The 18,441-nt window shown below is 42.5% G+C and overlaps 1 protein-coding gene across 2 annotated transcripts in view; it reads left to right on the top strand.

Moving 5' to 3' along the window:
* The window catches only part of RGS20 (regulator of G protein signaling 20), a 45,666-nt gene that overhangs the window by 19,369 nt on the left and 7,856 nt on the right, over positions 1-18,441 (top strand). The window contains exons 1-2 of one of the 2 annotated variants that reach the window (XM_038391620.2): positions 7,708-7,889; positions 9,350-9,498. In XM_038391620.2, the coding sequence (XP_038247548.1) occupies positions 9,353-9,498 (146 nt within the window). In that variant the 5' untranslated portion in view covers positions 7,708-7,889; positions 9,350-9,352. Of the gene's footprint in view, positions 1-7,707; positions 7,890-9,349; positions 9,499-18,441 lie in introns of those variants that run through there. The other variant, XM_038391619.2, reaches the window with a different exon arrangement.

The following is an 18,441-nucleotide window of genomic DNA, read 5'->3' as shown; positions in this document are numbered from 1 at the left end:
ATTAGTCATATCTGTGGTAGGAGTAATAGCCACAGGAGACTTACGCAAAGATTGTGTGCCCATTTTTGAATACAGGCCCTGTCAGCACTAATGAATACTAGCTGCACACGTATCACTTAGGGGGTTGAACTTTGTGACCTTTCATTTAGTTTTAGTTCAGGAGCTTAATACAATTGATTTCCATGCTTGTTGCTCAATAGTAGGCACTTAGACCATTTGTTTTACTGGAACTGTTCATACATTATCTAACAGCAAAAACTTGACATGAGGTTGTGGGGTATTTTTATTAGGATTTGTTTGGGATAGTCAGGGCTGGATTAAGGCAGGGGCATTAGCGGCTGTAGCCCAGGGACCCAGCTGAAGGGGGGGCCTGCAAAAATCAATCACAGGCAGCGATCTCCAACTCCGGGCCGCTAAAAGTCCCGTGGCGCAGCGGGGCACTCGGGCAGGCTCCTGGAAATGGCCGGCTGCTAGCATGTCTCTGCAGCTCCTGGCTGGGGGGGAGGTGGCTCCGCACACTGCCCCTTCCCCAAGCACTATCCCCGCAGCTCCCATTGGCCAGTTTCCAGCCAATGGGAGCTATGGGGGCATTGCTTGCAGGCACAGGCACCACACAGAGACATGCTGTCCTCCTCCCCTCAGGGGATGCCAGAGATGTGCCAGCAGCAGGCCACAGAGGCTTCCAGGAGCAGCTTGGGACCACAGCATGCAGACAGCCTGCCTGAGTGCCCCGCTGTTCTGCCAGCCGGAGCCACCTGTGGTAAGCGCCTCCTGCCTGGAGCCTGCACCCCTCCCCCGCCTCCTGCCCCACTGAACATAAAAACAAGAGCTGGTCAAACAATGAAGTTTTCCCATCCAGTGATAGTTGAGTGCTACAGCAATGTCTATGGTAAATCCAAATCTGCTCTGTACAGAAGGGGCTGTTTGCTGAATGTTTGTATGTGAATGTGATGATTGAAAATGGTGTTAGATGGACACACTGAAGGCTGAAGTTCACTTGAGCTATAGAACAAACACTGCATTGGTGGCAGGTGCAGCATCAGGTTCCCCCATTGTCTTCAGGGGGAAGGGTTCTAACTTCAAGGACATTCTGGCTTTAGCATCTGTGCTAATTTGCCTCCTTGTTGGCAAGCCTGTGCCCAAACAATGTCAGTTTTTGTGATGTGTTCTCCCATTGACCAGGCCAACTTATTTCATATAGATCACTTACCGACAAATGGATTGCACTCTGTACTAGTTTTGGTCACTTACCTGATCTGAATTTGAACTCTGTTCCTGGCTGCCTCTCTTCATACATCTGCACAAATGATGGCTTAAATTTGGCCCCCACAGCCCAGCCAGCCTGGTTGCTATACTCTACGTTCTGTGGCAGATCCAGGTTTGTGTTATGATCTCTGATTCATTGAACCAGCCAGAATTGAGGTGCTACAGACAAGTGCTCAGAGTGCAGGGGGTGAGTAATGGAATTGTATTGCTGAACAGTCAATTTGGGAACTTTGAAGACTTGCTCATTTTTAAGCAGGAATGGCCTTGAACAGGTGATCTTCAGGTGACAGACTCCAAAGCCTATTGCTAGGAGACCAAACGCTGAGAAGCCTTCTATGGCTGGTGATAGTTTGTATGAGTTTCCTATACCTCCACTGCACACGGCAAAACAGAGCTCTGGCTTGGAGTGCTACAGTATGAAGGGAGTAATGAGCAATTTCAAGACATGGATAGGGACATATCCAGTGGGTCTGGGTAGAGTGCTGGTCCGTAAGTACCAGACCTTGTGAAGGGCGTGAGGGGGCACCACTACTCAGCTGGATCGCCCACAATAGCAATTGTAGCCGAGATGAGCACAGGTTATTTTACTACTAGAAGTCAGGAGTATGAAGTCGGTCTCTCTGCTTTCCACGTCTTATGCACATGGTAATTTTCCTTGATATATAATCCATTCACTTGGTTTGTATGCTGATTGCCAGGGCTTAACTTTTTACACCTCTAGCAAACACATGTGTGCTTTCCCTCTGAGAGCTATAAAGTTTTCAAAAGTCCATCAAGCATCACACACTTTTAACAATCTTGGTCATAGTGCTGAATTTTCATAGGCTTTCATTTTAAAACATTTTTAGCTTTGCTGTAAACACTTTTACACAGAGAAAATTGGCATTTCCACAGTGCTGCAGGGGCAAGAAAGACATCGGGCAGACTCTTGAAACTGTTAGGGATAGAGGTGATGTTTCCTGCTGCTTTCCCCACTCAGGTGTTACAGTTGTGTATGAAATTCTGAGGGTAGAGTCACATACTGCTATATCGGAAACACTTTCTGAACAATGCAAAACACTATGAATTCTCTATTCCACTGCATTCCCCTTTCATCTCTAGATCATGTTGAAGTTGCATATTTTGCTACTTGAATAGTTTACGGAAAACTGACATTACATACAAAGACAAAAATTTCCACAAAATGCAATTTCTAATGGAAATTTTTCATTGGTCAGAAGATCTGAGGTTAGAAAATAAGTAGAAAGGCCCAATCCGTTCAGCAGTCAGTGGCAAAGTTTCCCTTGACTTAAACAACAGCAGAATTGGGCCCATTTCCCAAACTATTTTTTTCCCCCAGAATACCCTTGTGGAAAAATAATCTTTACAAAATACCAGCCATTGATTCTGTGTACTGTAGCAACAGGATCACAAATGAATAATTCTTCCTGATTAACATCTACTGCTAGTCTCATCACTGATTAAAAGATCATATACAGTAGCTTATCTGCTGATAAATTTAAACCATTTCATACCAACTGCATAATCCAGTCAACATTATCTCACTCATACCCTAATTAGCAACTGCAGCATTACACACAAATATAACAAAACTGCATGATTTAACAGCAGGAAACACAAACTTTCCATATTGTCTAGACCGTCTTAGTTTATGAAGTTAAAATACGAACTGGCTCAAAGTGGTAGATCTGTAACTTGTAATTGGAACATGTAATGAAAATATATCTGAACACAAAAAATATATACATTCATTCTAGACAGTGTTCAAAATGTTCCTCCAGCCAGGTATTCTATCATAGAAACTGTTTTTATAGCCTAGGTCAAATCACCCATTCCCCTGGTGAAGCCAACAGAGCAGGGTTATGGGGAGGAAAATACTGAAATTCTCTGTGCTGAGCCACTCCCAGATTGTTTAATTGTTCCTCTGGGAGTAGCTGTGGGTCCCCAGAGTCTATGGGTTCTGCATATATCTTAAGGGATCTGATGCAGACCATCCATGTGGCAGCACTTTGCTTTTGTACTGGCTTTGGAATGCCAGTGTCCCCTCTCATCCCCATTGGAGCCAGGCTACCAGGGACTCCCCAGCCTTCCAGAAACTTCCTTTAAAGGATTTTTCCCTATAGTAGATGTGGGGCCCTAGGAAAGGTAATACTCTCCCTGCATTGCATTGGCTGGATAAATGGTGACAATTTATTTTTTAAATTTAGTCACACTGTCACTGGGTACTGATAAGTCTTCCAACAAACTGCCAGAGAAACATCAAGGCCAAAGGAATCTAGGCCAAGTAGTTAGGACCCCCATCTCCTGGTTGAAATTATTGTATAATTATTGTGATCAGAACAAAAAAAAAAGGAGAACTTGTGGCACCTTAGAGACTAACAAATTTATTTGAGTATAAGCTGTAGCTCACGAAAGCTTATGCTCAAAACAAGTTCTCCTTTTCTTTTGGCGAATACAGACTAACACGGCTGCTATTCTGAAACATGTGATAAGAACAGCACCATAGTGAATATAATATTGTTGGTCCTTAGGCAGCAGCTTTTGCAGATCATCTTCAACAAAGCTTCCCTCTTGTTGATCCTGTAGGTATATAGTAACTTTCTCTTGCGCACACACAAGACCTGTATTTTCAGTCTAGAAACCCTGAGTCAATTAAAGTCAGTAGGAATTTTGCCATTGAGTTCACTGTGACCAGGCTTTCACCCTACATAACAGTGATGAAAGCCTAATCAAGTGCCATTGTATATAAACTGCAGTGTGAAAAACTCTCCACCCTTCAGTCCCTGTGGTAATTATCAGGAATCATGTCACATCTTTGAATGGTGAAAAGCTACCAGCCATATCCTTAGGGATGGTTTCGGAGTAGCATCCTTAGGTATGTGAATTAGAAGAACTGATCAACTTGGTCGCTTACATGAAAAGTTGTTGGAGAAATTGAGGACAACTGTTACATTAGCAATGAAGGAAAATCTCTTAGAACAGTATTTGAACTGACATTCCTTTGAAAATTTTATTTCCTAATTTATGTTTTTGGAAAATATCAACCATAATATTGCATTTATCTAGTTGTTTTTCTTTAAACAAAACAGTGATTGAGCACAGCTGAATTTATCTCAGCTACTAAATTTGATAGAGGTACATTTACCCAGCAGTATAGCATATCACCATACCCAGTTACAAAATTAGAAAAGATTGTTCTGTGTATGCACACTTTGTGATTTTTCAAACACTTGAGGCCAGCTCTCCATTCTGGATGAGTTCTGCTCAGTGCAGAAACTTGGATGAGCAGCTGTGGCTTCAACAATGCTCTAGTTTAATTACAAGTTAGAGGTAGGAATCATTGAGTGGAATTCTATGTATTCCATTATACTAGGAGCATAACTGTCCCTTCTCACTTTAAAATCTGTATCGAGGGCCATCCAAGGAGTGATTCTGTCCCCAGCATAGGCTTATCTAATTTAGACTGCTGCACCAGAAAATAGGTGGAATGCAGTGAACTCTTGCTACATACCCTCCCCCTGGCCATGCTGAGGATGAGCGAGTGGAGGCAGCAGTCTACCAGCTCTACACCAAATCACCAGGGACTATTTTAACCAATTTATGTTTTATCCTGCCAAAAAGCCAGGCTGGAACTGAGAATTGCCCCCTTATCTTATTCGTCAAAAGAACTTCAAATATGTCAGAGACTCTTATGTTCAGTGATGACTAAAGCCATGGAAAGCATGATGTTGGCATTAAATAAGTATTTTTGAACACTAGGAGCACAAGAGAGTTACCCCACCCCCTAAATAAACTAAAAAAAAAAAGACCACAGAGAATTTTAAAACAACATTCCAGCTGCCTCTGCACTTTTGGCATGAATTTCAACCCAAAGTGTAACTCTTTCAAAAAGCGATAACTGCTTGTAAATAAGATCATTTACTAATGCTGCCCTCTCGGTAATCGATACCGCATCTCTCAGTAATCACATTAGTGATCCTTTAGCATGAGTGAGTCGGATTCTCAACTGGTGTAAGTCAGAACAGCTCCACCAGAGTCAGCTGAGGAGCTAACAGCACTTGTTTGACCTGAAATACATGTACATTTTATATGGCTGATTATTGAGCTTTGAAGATGGAGTATAGTGGAGCACACATTTTTCCCCTCCCTAAAGTGAAATACCTGCTTTTTTGAATTTGCAGAGTAGAAGAGTTTGAAGAAGAAATGAAGGACCTGACTCTCCTCTGCCTTGCACTTCATACATTTACTCCAGTGCAAACTGGGTCTAAAATGCTACCAAATCAGATTAGAGATAGGCTTGAGCTTCTGCATTCAGATTCAAAGTTCTTCAAAATGTAAGGTGTCCATATGTAAGATTGTGGCTCTGGCCCATTGCTAATATTGACATTGACCCATAGAATAGAAAGTTTGACTTTCTTTTGTAGATTCCTACATACAATACTTGGTTGAACAACTGATATATCTATCTTGGCCCTATCACCATGGTAGCTGAGAACTTACATAAAATCAACTTTTCTCTGAAAATAATACAGCAAATGGCCACAGACATGATCCAGACATTCCGAGATTGATGTGGCTTGGAATCATAACTGTTGCTCTATCTCAAAAGGGTCAGATTGTCACTGTGATAGTAGTCAGAATCAGCATGGTCCAGTATATAGGGTGAAATCCTGGCTCCATTGAAATCAATCATAAAACTTCCATTGACTAATGGAGCCAGGATTTCATCCCTGGAGTCTATTCCTAGCTCTCCCATTTACTTGCTGTGTGTCTTTGGACAAGTCACATCATCTCTCTCTGCCTCAGTTTTCTCTTCAGCCTCCCTCCCCCGACCATAGATTGTAAGCTCTTTGGGGGGCAGGGATGGTCTTTTATTGTGTTTGTTTAGCCCTGAGCACAATGGGGACTAATCTCAGTTTAAGCCTCTAAGCGCTACTGTAACACAGACTAATAATAATAAATGTTGCGATAATGGAGAGGTAGGCATTTTTGTTTTACAGTAAGGATCTGATCAGAAATGTGACTATGAAAAACACCAGCTTTAATTTAAGAGATCTTCTCCCTGTGGGTATTTAGAATGCTTTAGTGACCAAAGTAAGTGTGAATGAAGTGATATATAATAGCACCTGCTTTATTGCAGTTCAGTTCATTTCTAAAACCAAAATGGTGTTAAAAATATTAAGAGGCTCAATCATCTTGTCAGTTGCATGCACACAACTGCTGTTGATTCCCAAAAGAGCTGCAAGTGCACTAGGCAGTGGACTTTCCTTAAAACAAAGTAACTGCTTTGGACTGATCCTCTTTAAACCAATAGATACATTCTTGCAGGAACTTCTGCCTTTGGTCTCCACATATTTTTTTAACACTTTTGTGCCATCTTAAAAAGAGGTGTTGTCATTTAGAAATATTTACAAAAATCATCATTTAACTTCAAGCAAGAAAATTACTTCATATTTAAAGGGTAAGCTAAGGTTTCAGTGTGTACATCTGCTAATGAAGCATAGAGTTTAAATGAGATGCCAAATTGTGCCTTTATTTTTTTCCTCCTCAACCCTTCATAATCTTTAAACTGGGATATAAATCACATAGGATGAATATTGGCTTTACATTCATAAAGCTCTATAGCTTCCAAATATCCTTTGTTAGAGTGAGCGCTTCACAAGCTATGTTATAAACAAAACACTATTTCAGGGGGTGGGGAGGGAGGCGTTTGCTACAGAGATGGTTACGTGCTCCTCCCTCACACTGAAGTATACCAGAGAATATCTTGCAAAAGAAATCAATCAATCTGAAAGGATAATAAATCTAAAATAGTAACAATCTACAATTATAATTTTATAAATATAATAATGGATCTAAATAAGGATTCTTTGAAATAGGAGATATTTGGGGTGCGTGAATGGGTACACTGACTTATCCACCTCTTTCTCCTATGCCCTTCTTCGTCCTCCAAACAAAAAAACAGAAGACTAGCTCTCTGAATCAGATCATATCTCAATTCAGTTGTAAAGTGGGTTAGAGGTATTTATGTGCACAGAAGCCACATAAAACATCTACTGAAGGAAGCTGGATGCATTATATAAATAGCACTCATTTGATTCCGATTATAAATTAAACTTTTCTAATTGATAATAAGAAAATGTTTACTCCCTACCAGGAGCTGGGAATACGTCAGATATACTATTGTCTCCTGTAATGTTTTGTTTATAATTACTTTTTATTGTAAGCACAAACATGCTTTATTTTTCAAAAATAGGTACCAGGAAGAAAGCAAAAAAATATTCAGTATTTCCTTCTACTGTAATAAAGAAATAAGAATGTACAGATGTATTTTCCTTTTCATATTTATTCTTTCATACTTTAAAATTATCAAGCTGGTATTTTGGGAAGTAATGTTCTTGCTTACATTTTAGATTTTGGTCATTTAGGGACTGGTTGTCAAAGGGTGCAAAGCCATAATGGGGCATCATTTTCTGTGTTTTCTCCCTATTATAGTATAGCTAAGCTGGTCTGATGTTTCCTGAAAAACAGGTGCCTCTTCTAATGTGCATGACATGCATATTTTCCTTTGGAGGAGGGGATGATTCTAGCCAACACAAAACAAAAAGAATACTAACCTATCAGTAAGTAATATCAATAAAAGGAAAATCAGAAAAAGCACTGATCATGAATTAATGCTGCATTGAGTTGGAATAACCTGCACTTTTTTACATACATGATTTTGTAGTTTTTGTAGCAATGCCTTCTGCATATGGATTGAGCATCTTTCTTGCCATCTTACTCCTGCATAAATATATCTGAACACATAGAGAGATGATTTTAACATGATGCTCTCCAGCTGATCAGATAATGTCTCATACCTGTTATTGAATCAATGAACAACTCCCCCAAATCTGCCATTGTTAAGGGTATTTAAACTCCTCTGCAATTTTGATGGACTCAAGGGAGGTTTTACAACCTACAATGAACAATACCAAAAGTATCACTTTGCACAGGAAGAAGAATAGCTAAGTATCCAAAATTCATCTAAAATCACAATGAAGTAAGATGCACTTGTCCTTTAGGATTTGATATTTCATCAGTGTAATTAAGTCAACATGTAGGGTACAGGTCAATAGGCAGCAAGTCATTCACAAGGAGCACACACCCCAAATTCTGTCAACCATAAATTCAGGCTCACTGAAAAGGTTCACAGAAAGTTACATACTTACAGGAGAAATTGCAGTGACTCCAGTTGGACTAGTTACACGTTTAAAATTGCTCATGTACATACATGTTTGCAGGCTTAGGGAACCAAACAAACAATCTAGAGGCATCCCGGGCTGTCCCCACTATTAACTATCACATGTAGTCTATTGTTATGATGGGAATAGACTGCTTAAATCTTAATGTTGCCTTGTCCATGTCTGTATCTCCTCAGCAGGAAAGTAATTTTCTCCCCAAACCAGAAGACTCTGAATCTCGCTTGAAAGAAAATTTATGTTAAAGGAACATAGAGTCTGACCCACAATAGTCCATCAGATCCTAGCCTTTCCCCTTTACGGAGGCCTAAGGAACAGATTTTTTCCAACACCCACAATGGAGCCCAAATTCATCTCCCATTTACACACCTCTAAGCCAGTGCACAGACTCGCCAGCCGGGGAAAGAAAGGACAAAATCAAAAGTCCCAACTACAGGTCACTTCACCCTTTTTTCCTCAGAGGTGGCTTTATTTCCAAAAACAGAACTCATAAGCACAACAAATTAGCAGCACTACTGGAAAATAACTACTGGGAGCTTTCCAGCTACAGCTAGCTGAGAGAAGAAAGAACATAAACATCCCCCATGATAACCTTCTTTGAACCCACTTCCACTTTCCACCCAAATCAGCCAGGCTATAGGGAGGAATCTGTTAACCCCTTACATGCTGGAGTGCCTTTACACCTTGTCACAGAACCTCAACGGACTGGCAGATTTTCCCAGCAGCTTCAAGGAGAATAGCGGGAGCCATCAGATTGAGTTCTTTTGAAAATCTGGCCTTAATGATAAAAGTGAGTCTTTTGTGCAGAGGTTAATTTTTTTCCCTTATTTTGGTTTTTGCAGCCCATGGGATCGGAGCGGATGGAGATGCGCAAACGGCAGATGTCTGTGGCCCAGGAGACACCAAGTTCCACACAGGCACAGCATGGCATTGGGAATCGAGCTTCCAATGCCTGCTGCTTTTGCTGGTGCTGTTGTTGTAGCTGCTCATGGTATGTCTTTCGGTGTCTCAACTCAAACCTGCAGGGGTGAGTGATGGCCAGAGATCAGGACAACATAAACAGCACAGCACTTGGGGTAATAATACAAGTCTGGAATAATAGGAAAAAGATGGCTATGTTGCAATTCTGGATGCAGTTTTCAGCTCCAGTTCTTGTGGGTTTTCCATTAAAATAATTAGGGATGTAAAAAGAGTTCTATATACCAGCATCAGCTGGGTGTGTGTGGCGGGGGGAGGGCGGAGGCTAACATGGCACTTTAAATAAAAAGGTATGTTATTCTTTTCTTAGCACTGCTCTAGGCTGCACGCACATCATGGTAACAATTTCCTTGTTACTAAAGTACTGCTCATGTGCTTAATGTTGTACAAGACAGAACAGTCCAGTCCCAGCACCAAAAAAGCTTACATTCTAAGGCTTGTCTACACTAATGGGAAAAGTTGATCTAAACTATGCAATTTGAGTTACATGAATAGTGTAACTCAAATCAACGTCGCTTAGATCTACTTACCACAGGGTCCACACTACACAATGTCGACAGGAGATGCTCTCCTGTCAACTCCCCTTACTCCTGATTTTATGCTTTAACTTTGAGAAACAAAAAAGGAAATTGTTCATAAGGAATAGAGATAGATGTGAATTAGTGCAGGGTCTCTTTCTATGAGAATGATTGATTATGGCCATGTTTAGTAGTATCGTAAAGAATGAGATTCTGGCAATTGCAGAAAGCTTTTTAAACCACCAGATCTTCATATGCTTTGCCCATTAAAGGCATTGCATACTAATGCTAAACAACAGTAATAACCAACTGCAGGTAGTTGTAACATTGGGCTACTTTCACTCATGGCTTTCTGGGTTGCTAGAAATGGCCAAATTAAAATTATTTCTCTAGAATAGAGAGGACGGAAAGAAGTGCAATGAAAGAGTGTAAGGTAGGTTCAAAACTGTAAGTTTTGTCAATGAGGTTCTTATTTACTATGAGAAATTTCATTGGCTGTTAGAGTATCTACCTGACAGAATATCCAGATTTGTATTTAAGGTCCAGACCCACTAAAATAGAATAACTATATAGAGAGGATCACTACAGAGCTTTGGGACATTTGGTTCCTGAAAGATGTCGTAAGAACAGGTTAAAAATTAACTTGTATAGGGACAGTTCCTGCAAGATGGAGAACTCCCAGTGGGAGTTGCGCACCTAGCAGGCAGAAGACAGCACTACCTATATTTAGTTTTTCCACTTACTGCAGCCTTTTGCTTTCTTGACTAAACATGAGGCAGCCATCCCCTTATTCATTCCAGGAATTCATATTTTAGTAGTGTGTCAGTAAATCTTATCACAAACTAAAATAGCCATCCCTTTTCTCCTTGATAAGTCATTTGTCACACTATAGTGGTATCTTACCATACCTTTAGTAGTGATGATAGTTTTTCCCGAGTGAATCTGCAACACTGTACCAACTGATGGAACTGCATGTGGCCATGACCCCATTCCACCCATTCACTTTTAAGATCCACTCTTTGTGGATAGAATAAATCTCTTGCTGCGCAGATTTGCAAGACTGAAGACTGTCCTTGAAAAGAAAATGAATGCATCCGATGAAGTGAGCTGTAGCTCACGAAAGCTTATGCTCAAATAAATTTGTTAGTCTCTAAGGTGCCACAAGTACTCCTTTTCTTTTTGCAAATACAGACTAACACGACTGCTACTCTGAAATTTGTCCTTGAAGCTTCTTTACCTCCACATTCAGATAAAAGTAGGCAAACTTCTGGGTCCAAAAATAAAGTGGCCAACCTGTATACAAAATGGTTAGTTACTGTAACTGTGATTTTTTTGAGATGTGATGAAGACATGTATTCCACTTAAGTGTGTGCATGCCCAGAGAATTTTGCCTAGCAGTACCCATAGAGGAGCAGTGTTTGTGCCTCATGGCCATAGCCCCTCCCTTGGCTATATGAGGTGGTACCGCCCCAACCCCCCTCAGTTTCTTCGCATCAAATGCCCAGAGACTAGACTCTGATGCAGAGGGCATGGAGGGTGGGTAATGGAATACACATCTGCATCACATCTTGAAGAACCACAGTTACAGTAGGTAGCCATTTCTTCTTCTTTGAGTAGATGCAGCTGTGTATTTCACTTAGGTGACTCACAGGCAGAACCCTGCGAGGTTGGACTCAGTCTAGCTAAACAAGGTTTGCAAGACCTCCCTACCAAAACCTGCATCCACCCTGGAAGATGTGGTGATGACATATTGGTTCATAAATGTATGTATGGAAAACCATATGACATCCCTGCATACATCCAATATTGAGATGTCACACAGGAACACTATTGACGTAGCTTGTGCTCTCTTAGAATGAGCTAATACCTGTTGAGGAGGCATAGCTGAAGTTGTTTCATATGCAGTCTTGGTACAGGATCTTATCCATTTAGAGATAATCTGTGAAGAGACTCTTGCTTCTTCATAGGATCTGCATATGACACAAACAGGCAAGGCAAAGCACGAAACACCTTAGTCCTGTCCAGATAGAAGGCTAGACATCGCTTGACATCTAATGAGATGAATGTGGAATAAGAAATAATAGAGGTAAATATACTGCCTGGTTCAAATGAAACTGAGAGACCACTTTAAACAAAAATTTGGGGTGTGGTCATAAAGTCACTTTGTCTTCAGATAATTGTGTATAAGGAGGCTCTGCCATCAGAACCTGCAATTCTCACACTCATCTTGCAGATGTTATTACCCCACTTTCCAAAACAGCGGAAAAGGACAAAATGCCAGAGGCTCAAATGGAGGTCCCATTAAATCTGCTAGGACTGTGTTAAGAGGAACTGGCTGTCAGACTGGAGGATGAAGAAGCCATATTAAGAATCTTGTTACTATGGTAATGGAGAAGACTGATTTTCCCTGAATGCTCCAGCATGTTGATATGCAGTGAGCACTCCTGCTCTGACCACAGACCTTCAACTTTCAGCAACCCCACATGTGCTCCCCAAGCCATCAGAGAAGCATCAGTGACAAGAGATCTGGTTGGTAACCACTGGATGCCCTGGCAAACGTTGTCTGGATACATCCACTACTGCAAGGAGTCCAGGACCAGTTGAGAAAGATTGGGGCGAAGAGTCAGATGGTAAATAGTCCTGAGTCACATTTGGAGAGGGCGAAGGCACAGCCTTGCAAACTGGACCACCTGCATGCAAACGGACATGTGGCCCAAGAGCCTCAGGCACATCTGAACTGTCATGAAAGGCTGAGACTGGAGACTGAAGTAAAGATGGTGAATTATCTGAAAATGGCCAGTTGGCAGAACGTTCTCAAACTCGTAGAGTGTACTAGGGCCCTAGTGAACTCTATTTTCTGAGTGAGAACAATGCTTGACTTACCAGTGTTTAGGATGAGACCGAGACGGCTGAGGAAGTGCAGTGTAATGTCGATGTGAGAAAGAACTTCCTCTCTGGACCGGTCACTCAGTAACCAGTCATCCAGGTATAGGAAGATATGGCTTGCTTTCTTTCTGAGATCTGTCCAAATGCATGGTTGTCATGACAGCATAAAAGAATCCGAATGGAAGCACGGTATACTGAAAATGGTGCTCTACTGTGACAAATCAAAGAAATTTTCTGTGGCCTGGCAAAATTGCCACATGAAAGTAGGCATCCTGAAGGTCCAGAGCAACAAACCAATTGTTCTGAGATAACGTGGGGAGGACAGTCAATAGAGTGATCATTTGGAACCTCATGTATCTGATATTTTTGTTGACACTGTAAAGGTCGAGAATGGGTCTTAACCCTCCCCTGAGTTTGGGCACCAGAAAGTATCAGGAATAGCACCTATGACTCCAGTGCTTAGGACCCAGCTGCCAGTGATCAAGCCCCAAGTATTGTAGAAATGGGCCAGCCTGTCCCCAAACGGAGGGAATGGGGAGAACGGAGCAATGGCTGGAACGCTGTTCTGAACCAAGGAGTCAAAATGGGTACTTGCAGGACACGTGTGGACTGACCAAACCCCAGACCTGACTTTATCCTCCTGTGAGAACTATGCCCTTTTTGGGGGATAGTTCCACCATCTTGGGGGGAAGGAAAGGCTGCCCAAATGTGCACCATGGACAGCTGCTGCTACTGTTGATCACTGTAGTTGATCACTGTAGATACCTCTGCACTGCTGATGTATACACCTCCAAGGACCAGAAGGTAGCCCTAAAGCCCTTGAAGTAGTTCAGAATCACATCCATCTTGGCTGAAAACAGTGCTTGGTCATCGAAGGGCAAATTCTCTATGGCCTGCTGCACATGGGGAGCAATGCCTGAATTCTGCAGCCAGGAAATCCTTCTCATGGTTATCACCGAGGCCATCACTCTAGCCAAAAGTATCTGCAATGTCCAGCATGGACTGCAACAAAGTCTTAGCCACCAAGCAGCCTCTGGTGACAAATGACTGAAATTCCTCACTCACAGCTTCGGGCAGCTGGTCTGCAAACTTAGACATAGCCACCCAGTTCACAAAAAGTTGTACTGGAACAACAATGTCTGTTGGTTAGCAATCCACAAGGAAGAGGAGGTGTAAATATCTTGCCCATCAGGTCCACTTACTCAGAGTCCTTATCCTTGAGAGGGGTCTTAAAGCTGCCCTGCTGGACTCTTATTCACCACGGTTCTGACCCCGGAATCTGGGGACAGATGTGAGTAAAAACGTTCACAGCCCTGCACTGGAATGAAGTAGCAGTTCTCTGTGTGCTTTGCTGCAGGTGGTGCCAAAGCCAGTGTGCTCCAGGGGGCCTTAGCAGGCTCAAGGACTGGATTGTTAATAGAGAGGGCTACTCTCCCAGGGACAGATGGCTGCAGAATATCCACTAACCTATGGGCGTTCTCCTGCAGGAACTCCACTGAATTCCAGGGATGCAACCAAGTGCTGCAAAAGGTCTTGGTATGCCTGAAATCCTCCTGTACCAAAGGAGAGGAAGAGCCAGGCACTGTGGAATTGTCCAAGGATGAAGATGAAGCAGTTAACTGTGCCAGAGCTGGATCCTGCCCCAGGACTGATGAACCTAGATGGGACAACTCTGGAGGCTCTTTCAGGGGAAAGATCACCAGTGCCTGGGCCTGTGACAGATCAACAGTCACCACCACAGACCTGCTCGGTGATCTCACCGTCAAGCGAGATAAGGAGTGGGACCTCCATGACTGAGGATTGTCCTGCGGATTCCATGGAAGTCACTGGTAAATATAAGGCATTGATGGCCTGTAGGCACCTGGCCAGGGGCCGCCGTCCCAACAGTGAGATGAGTGCCAATCCTAGTACCCATAGCGCTCCCTGAACAGCCCCCTATGAGGGTCAGGCAATGGAAACTGAGAGGAGGAAGATTCCAACCAGGATGCGGAAGAGTTCCAGGATACAGGCAACAAAGGTGGAGCCAGCCCTGAGGGTGCAAGCAACCGGTCCAACTTGTGTATAACCCAGACTAAAGAGGGAGAGCTTGGCTGACAGTGGAAACAGTATTGGCAGCATGGAGCATGCCTCCATTGTTTCTGGTGCCAGAAGCGGCATTGACCCCAAAGTTGGCAGTGGTACTGAGGTAACTGATGGTGCCAAAGTGGAGGGTGGTGAGTGCCACCACAGTAACATCAGCAGCACCAGTTGTAGCGGTGCCAAAGACAGTCCTGGTGCCAGAGAGTTCCCTGGTTCTGAGCCCAGCAACAGCCCCACTTCCACTGAATATGAAAGGGAAACAGCAGGGTATGGTGCAGACAGACCCACAGGGTCAGCAGCCTGCCCATCCAATGGGGCTATAAAGGATGCAGCCAGGACCAAGGGCGAGGTTGGAACAGAAAGTTAGAGGTCTGTTGCTGCCTGATATGCTGCTGACACAGAAACACCCAGTGCCAGCATTGCCCTCATTGGTTTTGGTCTCAATGGATGCCCCAGGGCTGGAGCCAGAGTCAACAAGATGGTGTCTTTGCCCTCCTTGCACAAGAGCAAAATGCTCTGGCTCGTGTTCTGGACACACACACACACACACACACACACACACACACACACACACACACACCTAAGTGGAATACATGCCTGCATCTAGTGAAGAAGTAATTCTCTGTTGCACCAATTTACTTCAACCTAGAAAAGGACTTTGGTGCGTGTATAAAGCATTAATTGAGCAACTCTAATTATTATAAATGGGAATTGTGCTGTTAACATTTTATGTCAAACTGAGAAAATATCTTATAAAAATCATTTTTTATGTTTGCACTGCACCTGATTTCAGAACATAAGTATATTGGTTATCAAATCAATCCACCTGCAATCAGCAAAAAGGAGTCCAGAAATTATATCAACTTACTTTTTATGCTTAATGCTTTTTCAACATTTACATCGTGGGAGTGCCTAGAGGCCAACCAGGTTGGGGTTCCATTGTGCGAGGTCCTTCATAGCATAGTATAATAAATCACAGCAAAAGGAAATTTCAATACAATGGCAAGTTTGTGCGCACCAAGTTATACCACTTTTATTAAAGTCCTGGAATTAAACCACTGTTGCATGCCCACACTGTGCTCCTTGTGACGGTGGAGCACATCCATATTAGCAGCTCTTGCAACGGCAAAGAGAGCAGTGCATTGTGGTAGCTATCCCACTGTGCAACTGGCCACAGGGTGCTTTGGGAAGGGTTTGCAATGCCTCATGGGGCAGGCACAGCATCACATGATGCAGGTTTCCCAGTTCCATGAGCATCCCACTACATTGCCATCTGCTTTTCAACTTAAGTGGGGGAGGTGCAGGGGAGGGCAGAGTGTATGACAAGGGGTGTGTGTGTGTGTGTGTGTGTGGAGGGGGAAAAATGTGTGTTTTGGGGGACACAGAGTGTCAGCATGCCGTCTTGTAACTTCAGACAGCAGCAGGAAGCAATCAGTCCTGAGGCATGGGGAGGTGGAAACCCCGACACCAACCCCCACCTTCCACCCCAGCTCTCTGCACAGCAATCTCTCTGAAGGGGGGGGGGGGGAGGTGCATGCCTTCAGGGCAGCCAGCTGAGTTCAAAACAATGAGTAGAGTGGATTCTTGTGGGATTATGGGACACTTCCGCAGGCCAATTGATTGCTTTCTGCCCTGTAATGTGTTTACATTACTAATACAGCATGGAGCCTCTGGGCTGTAAGGCTTATGATTCTTGTGAGGTGGTTTTTTTGCAATGCTGCAACTGAGGAGTTTCTGAGCACAAAGTGGCTTGGCAGTGTGTACACCTCGGGAGTTACACCACAGAAAGCTGCTTTACTGCGCCGTAACTTGCCAGTGTAGACAATTTCACAAGGAAGAACCGCTTGAGACACATTTGGATCTGGTCCTAAGAAAACACTACCAACTGAATAATTTCCACACCCCACTGACTAAATGAGCCTCCAACTTCCAGTGTATCGACAGCTGTGCAACACTGGTAAGATGAGAGACTCAAGGATGGTTTTAACCCATAGATGAATACATATAAGATATACCCATAACTGTAGATTGCCCAAGGAAAGGAAATAAAAGCTTGTACACTGACTTAATGGATTAATATAAACTTCACTTCCCATTATTTCCTTTGAATTGTTGATAACTACTCCTCCTCCTCCGCTCTTTTATCTGATACTCTGTCAGGCACCAAAAAAGCCGCATAAGTGTTAAAACGCTACAAAGCAAGCTATTTACTCAATGGGGTGTTGAAATTACTTAATTTTGATGACACTTAAAATTCCTATTGGCATTTAAGAATAGCCTGGGAACTGGGTGCAGGCTACAAACAAAGCAGCTTTTCTCTGCCTTAAAATCACTTATAATTTTCTGAGAACTGTTTTATAGTAGCAAGGAATTCGAAACAAACTGCAATTAAATGTTCTATTTATAATCCCTATTCACAGAATGTCTTTCCTCAAAATAGCTCAAGTGCTTTCCCCTGAAAAATTATGAATAGAAACAAAAATAACAGTCCACATGAGTCATGTGGCTAAAAAGCAGAGACTTCACTAATCATGGCCCTTTCAATACTAGAATTAGAATGAACCATTATGGGACCAGGAAATGAGTCCCAATGCCTGGATGTCCAAAGTCTGCAGTTATAACTTAAGTCACATACTTATTATCCTTTTGGAGCCTGAGATAGATGGAGCTATGTAAACAGTTTGTTCTCTCTGCTTTGCACTTTTACAGTTTTGGGAGTCTTATCTGCAGACGTACCTACCATTTTGTGAGGTGTAGTAAATATTGCATATTACAAAGGATGCAGAATGCTAGCCTATGGAGACATTTGTTCTTTTGTCTCCTTCAGTCTAAAATATGTCACGCTGAAGCATATTCTGTTTATGGAAAACACAACTTAAAACAAAACAAAATAGGGTCAATGGTCACTATTAGGTCCTCTGCCCCCCACCCCAGACTCCTCTTTAAATCATCTTGAGACACAGGGGATAAAGTGATATTATAGTTCTTTTATAATTATGCTGCTTCTCCCTTTATAGCTCAGTGATTTGAAGTCATTACACAAAATGAGCTGCAGCGAGTAGTGTGACCACTGTACTTGACTTGATTCCAGCAAAGGTTCTCCACTTTCCATTGTGTGGACTACTTTGTAGGAGACAAAGCATCTCTCCTCCTTCCCAATCTTCACCTGCACTACTCGGTCCTTAACATTTTTAAATTCTATAGACCTGCAGGGAGATCTCCGCAGACTATAGCCAAATGCTTGAGGAAGGAAAAGGTTAGAACTAATTCAGGTAGCAAAGTTGGAGGTAAGATTCGTTATAAGTTTAAAAGGAAGTGAGCAAATGAAATAGGTGAACCTAAGTGATAACCATACCTTTCTTTCATATAATGGAGCTAAAGCTAAACCAAGAAAATTATTTCAGTTTTTTCTCCAGAAATTCTATGAAGCTCCCTGGTTTGTCAGGTGTAGTAAGAGCCTGGAAATCCAGTTA

This window comes from Dermochelys coriacea, chromosome 2, assembly GCF_009764565.3.
Source record: "Dermochelys coriacea isolate rDerCor1 chromosome 2, rDerCor1.pri.v4, whole genome shotgun sequence".
Classification (NCBI taxonomy): Eukaryota; Metazoa; Chordata; order Testudines; family Dermochelyidae; genus Dermochelys; species Dermochelys coriacea.
Note: the sequence above shows the minus strand (reverse complement) of the source record. Positions and strands in the feature narration are given on the sequence as shown.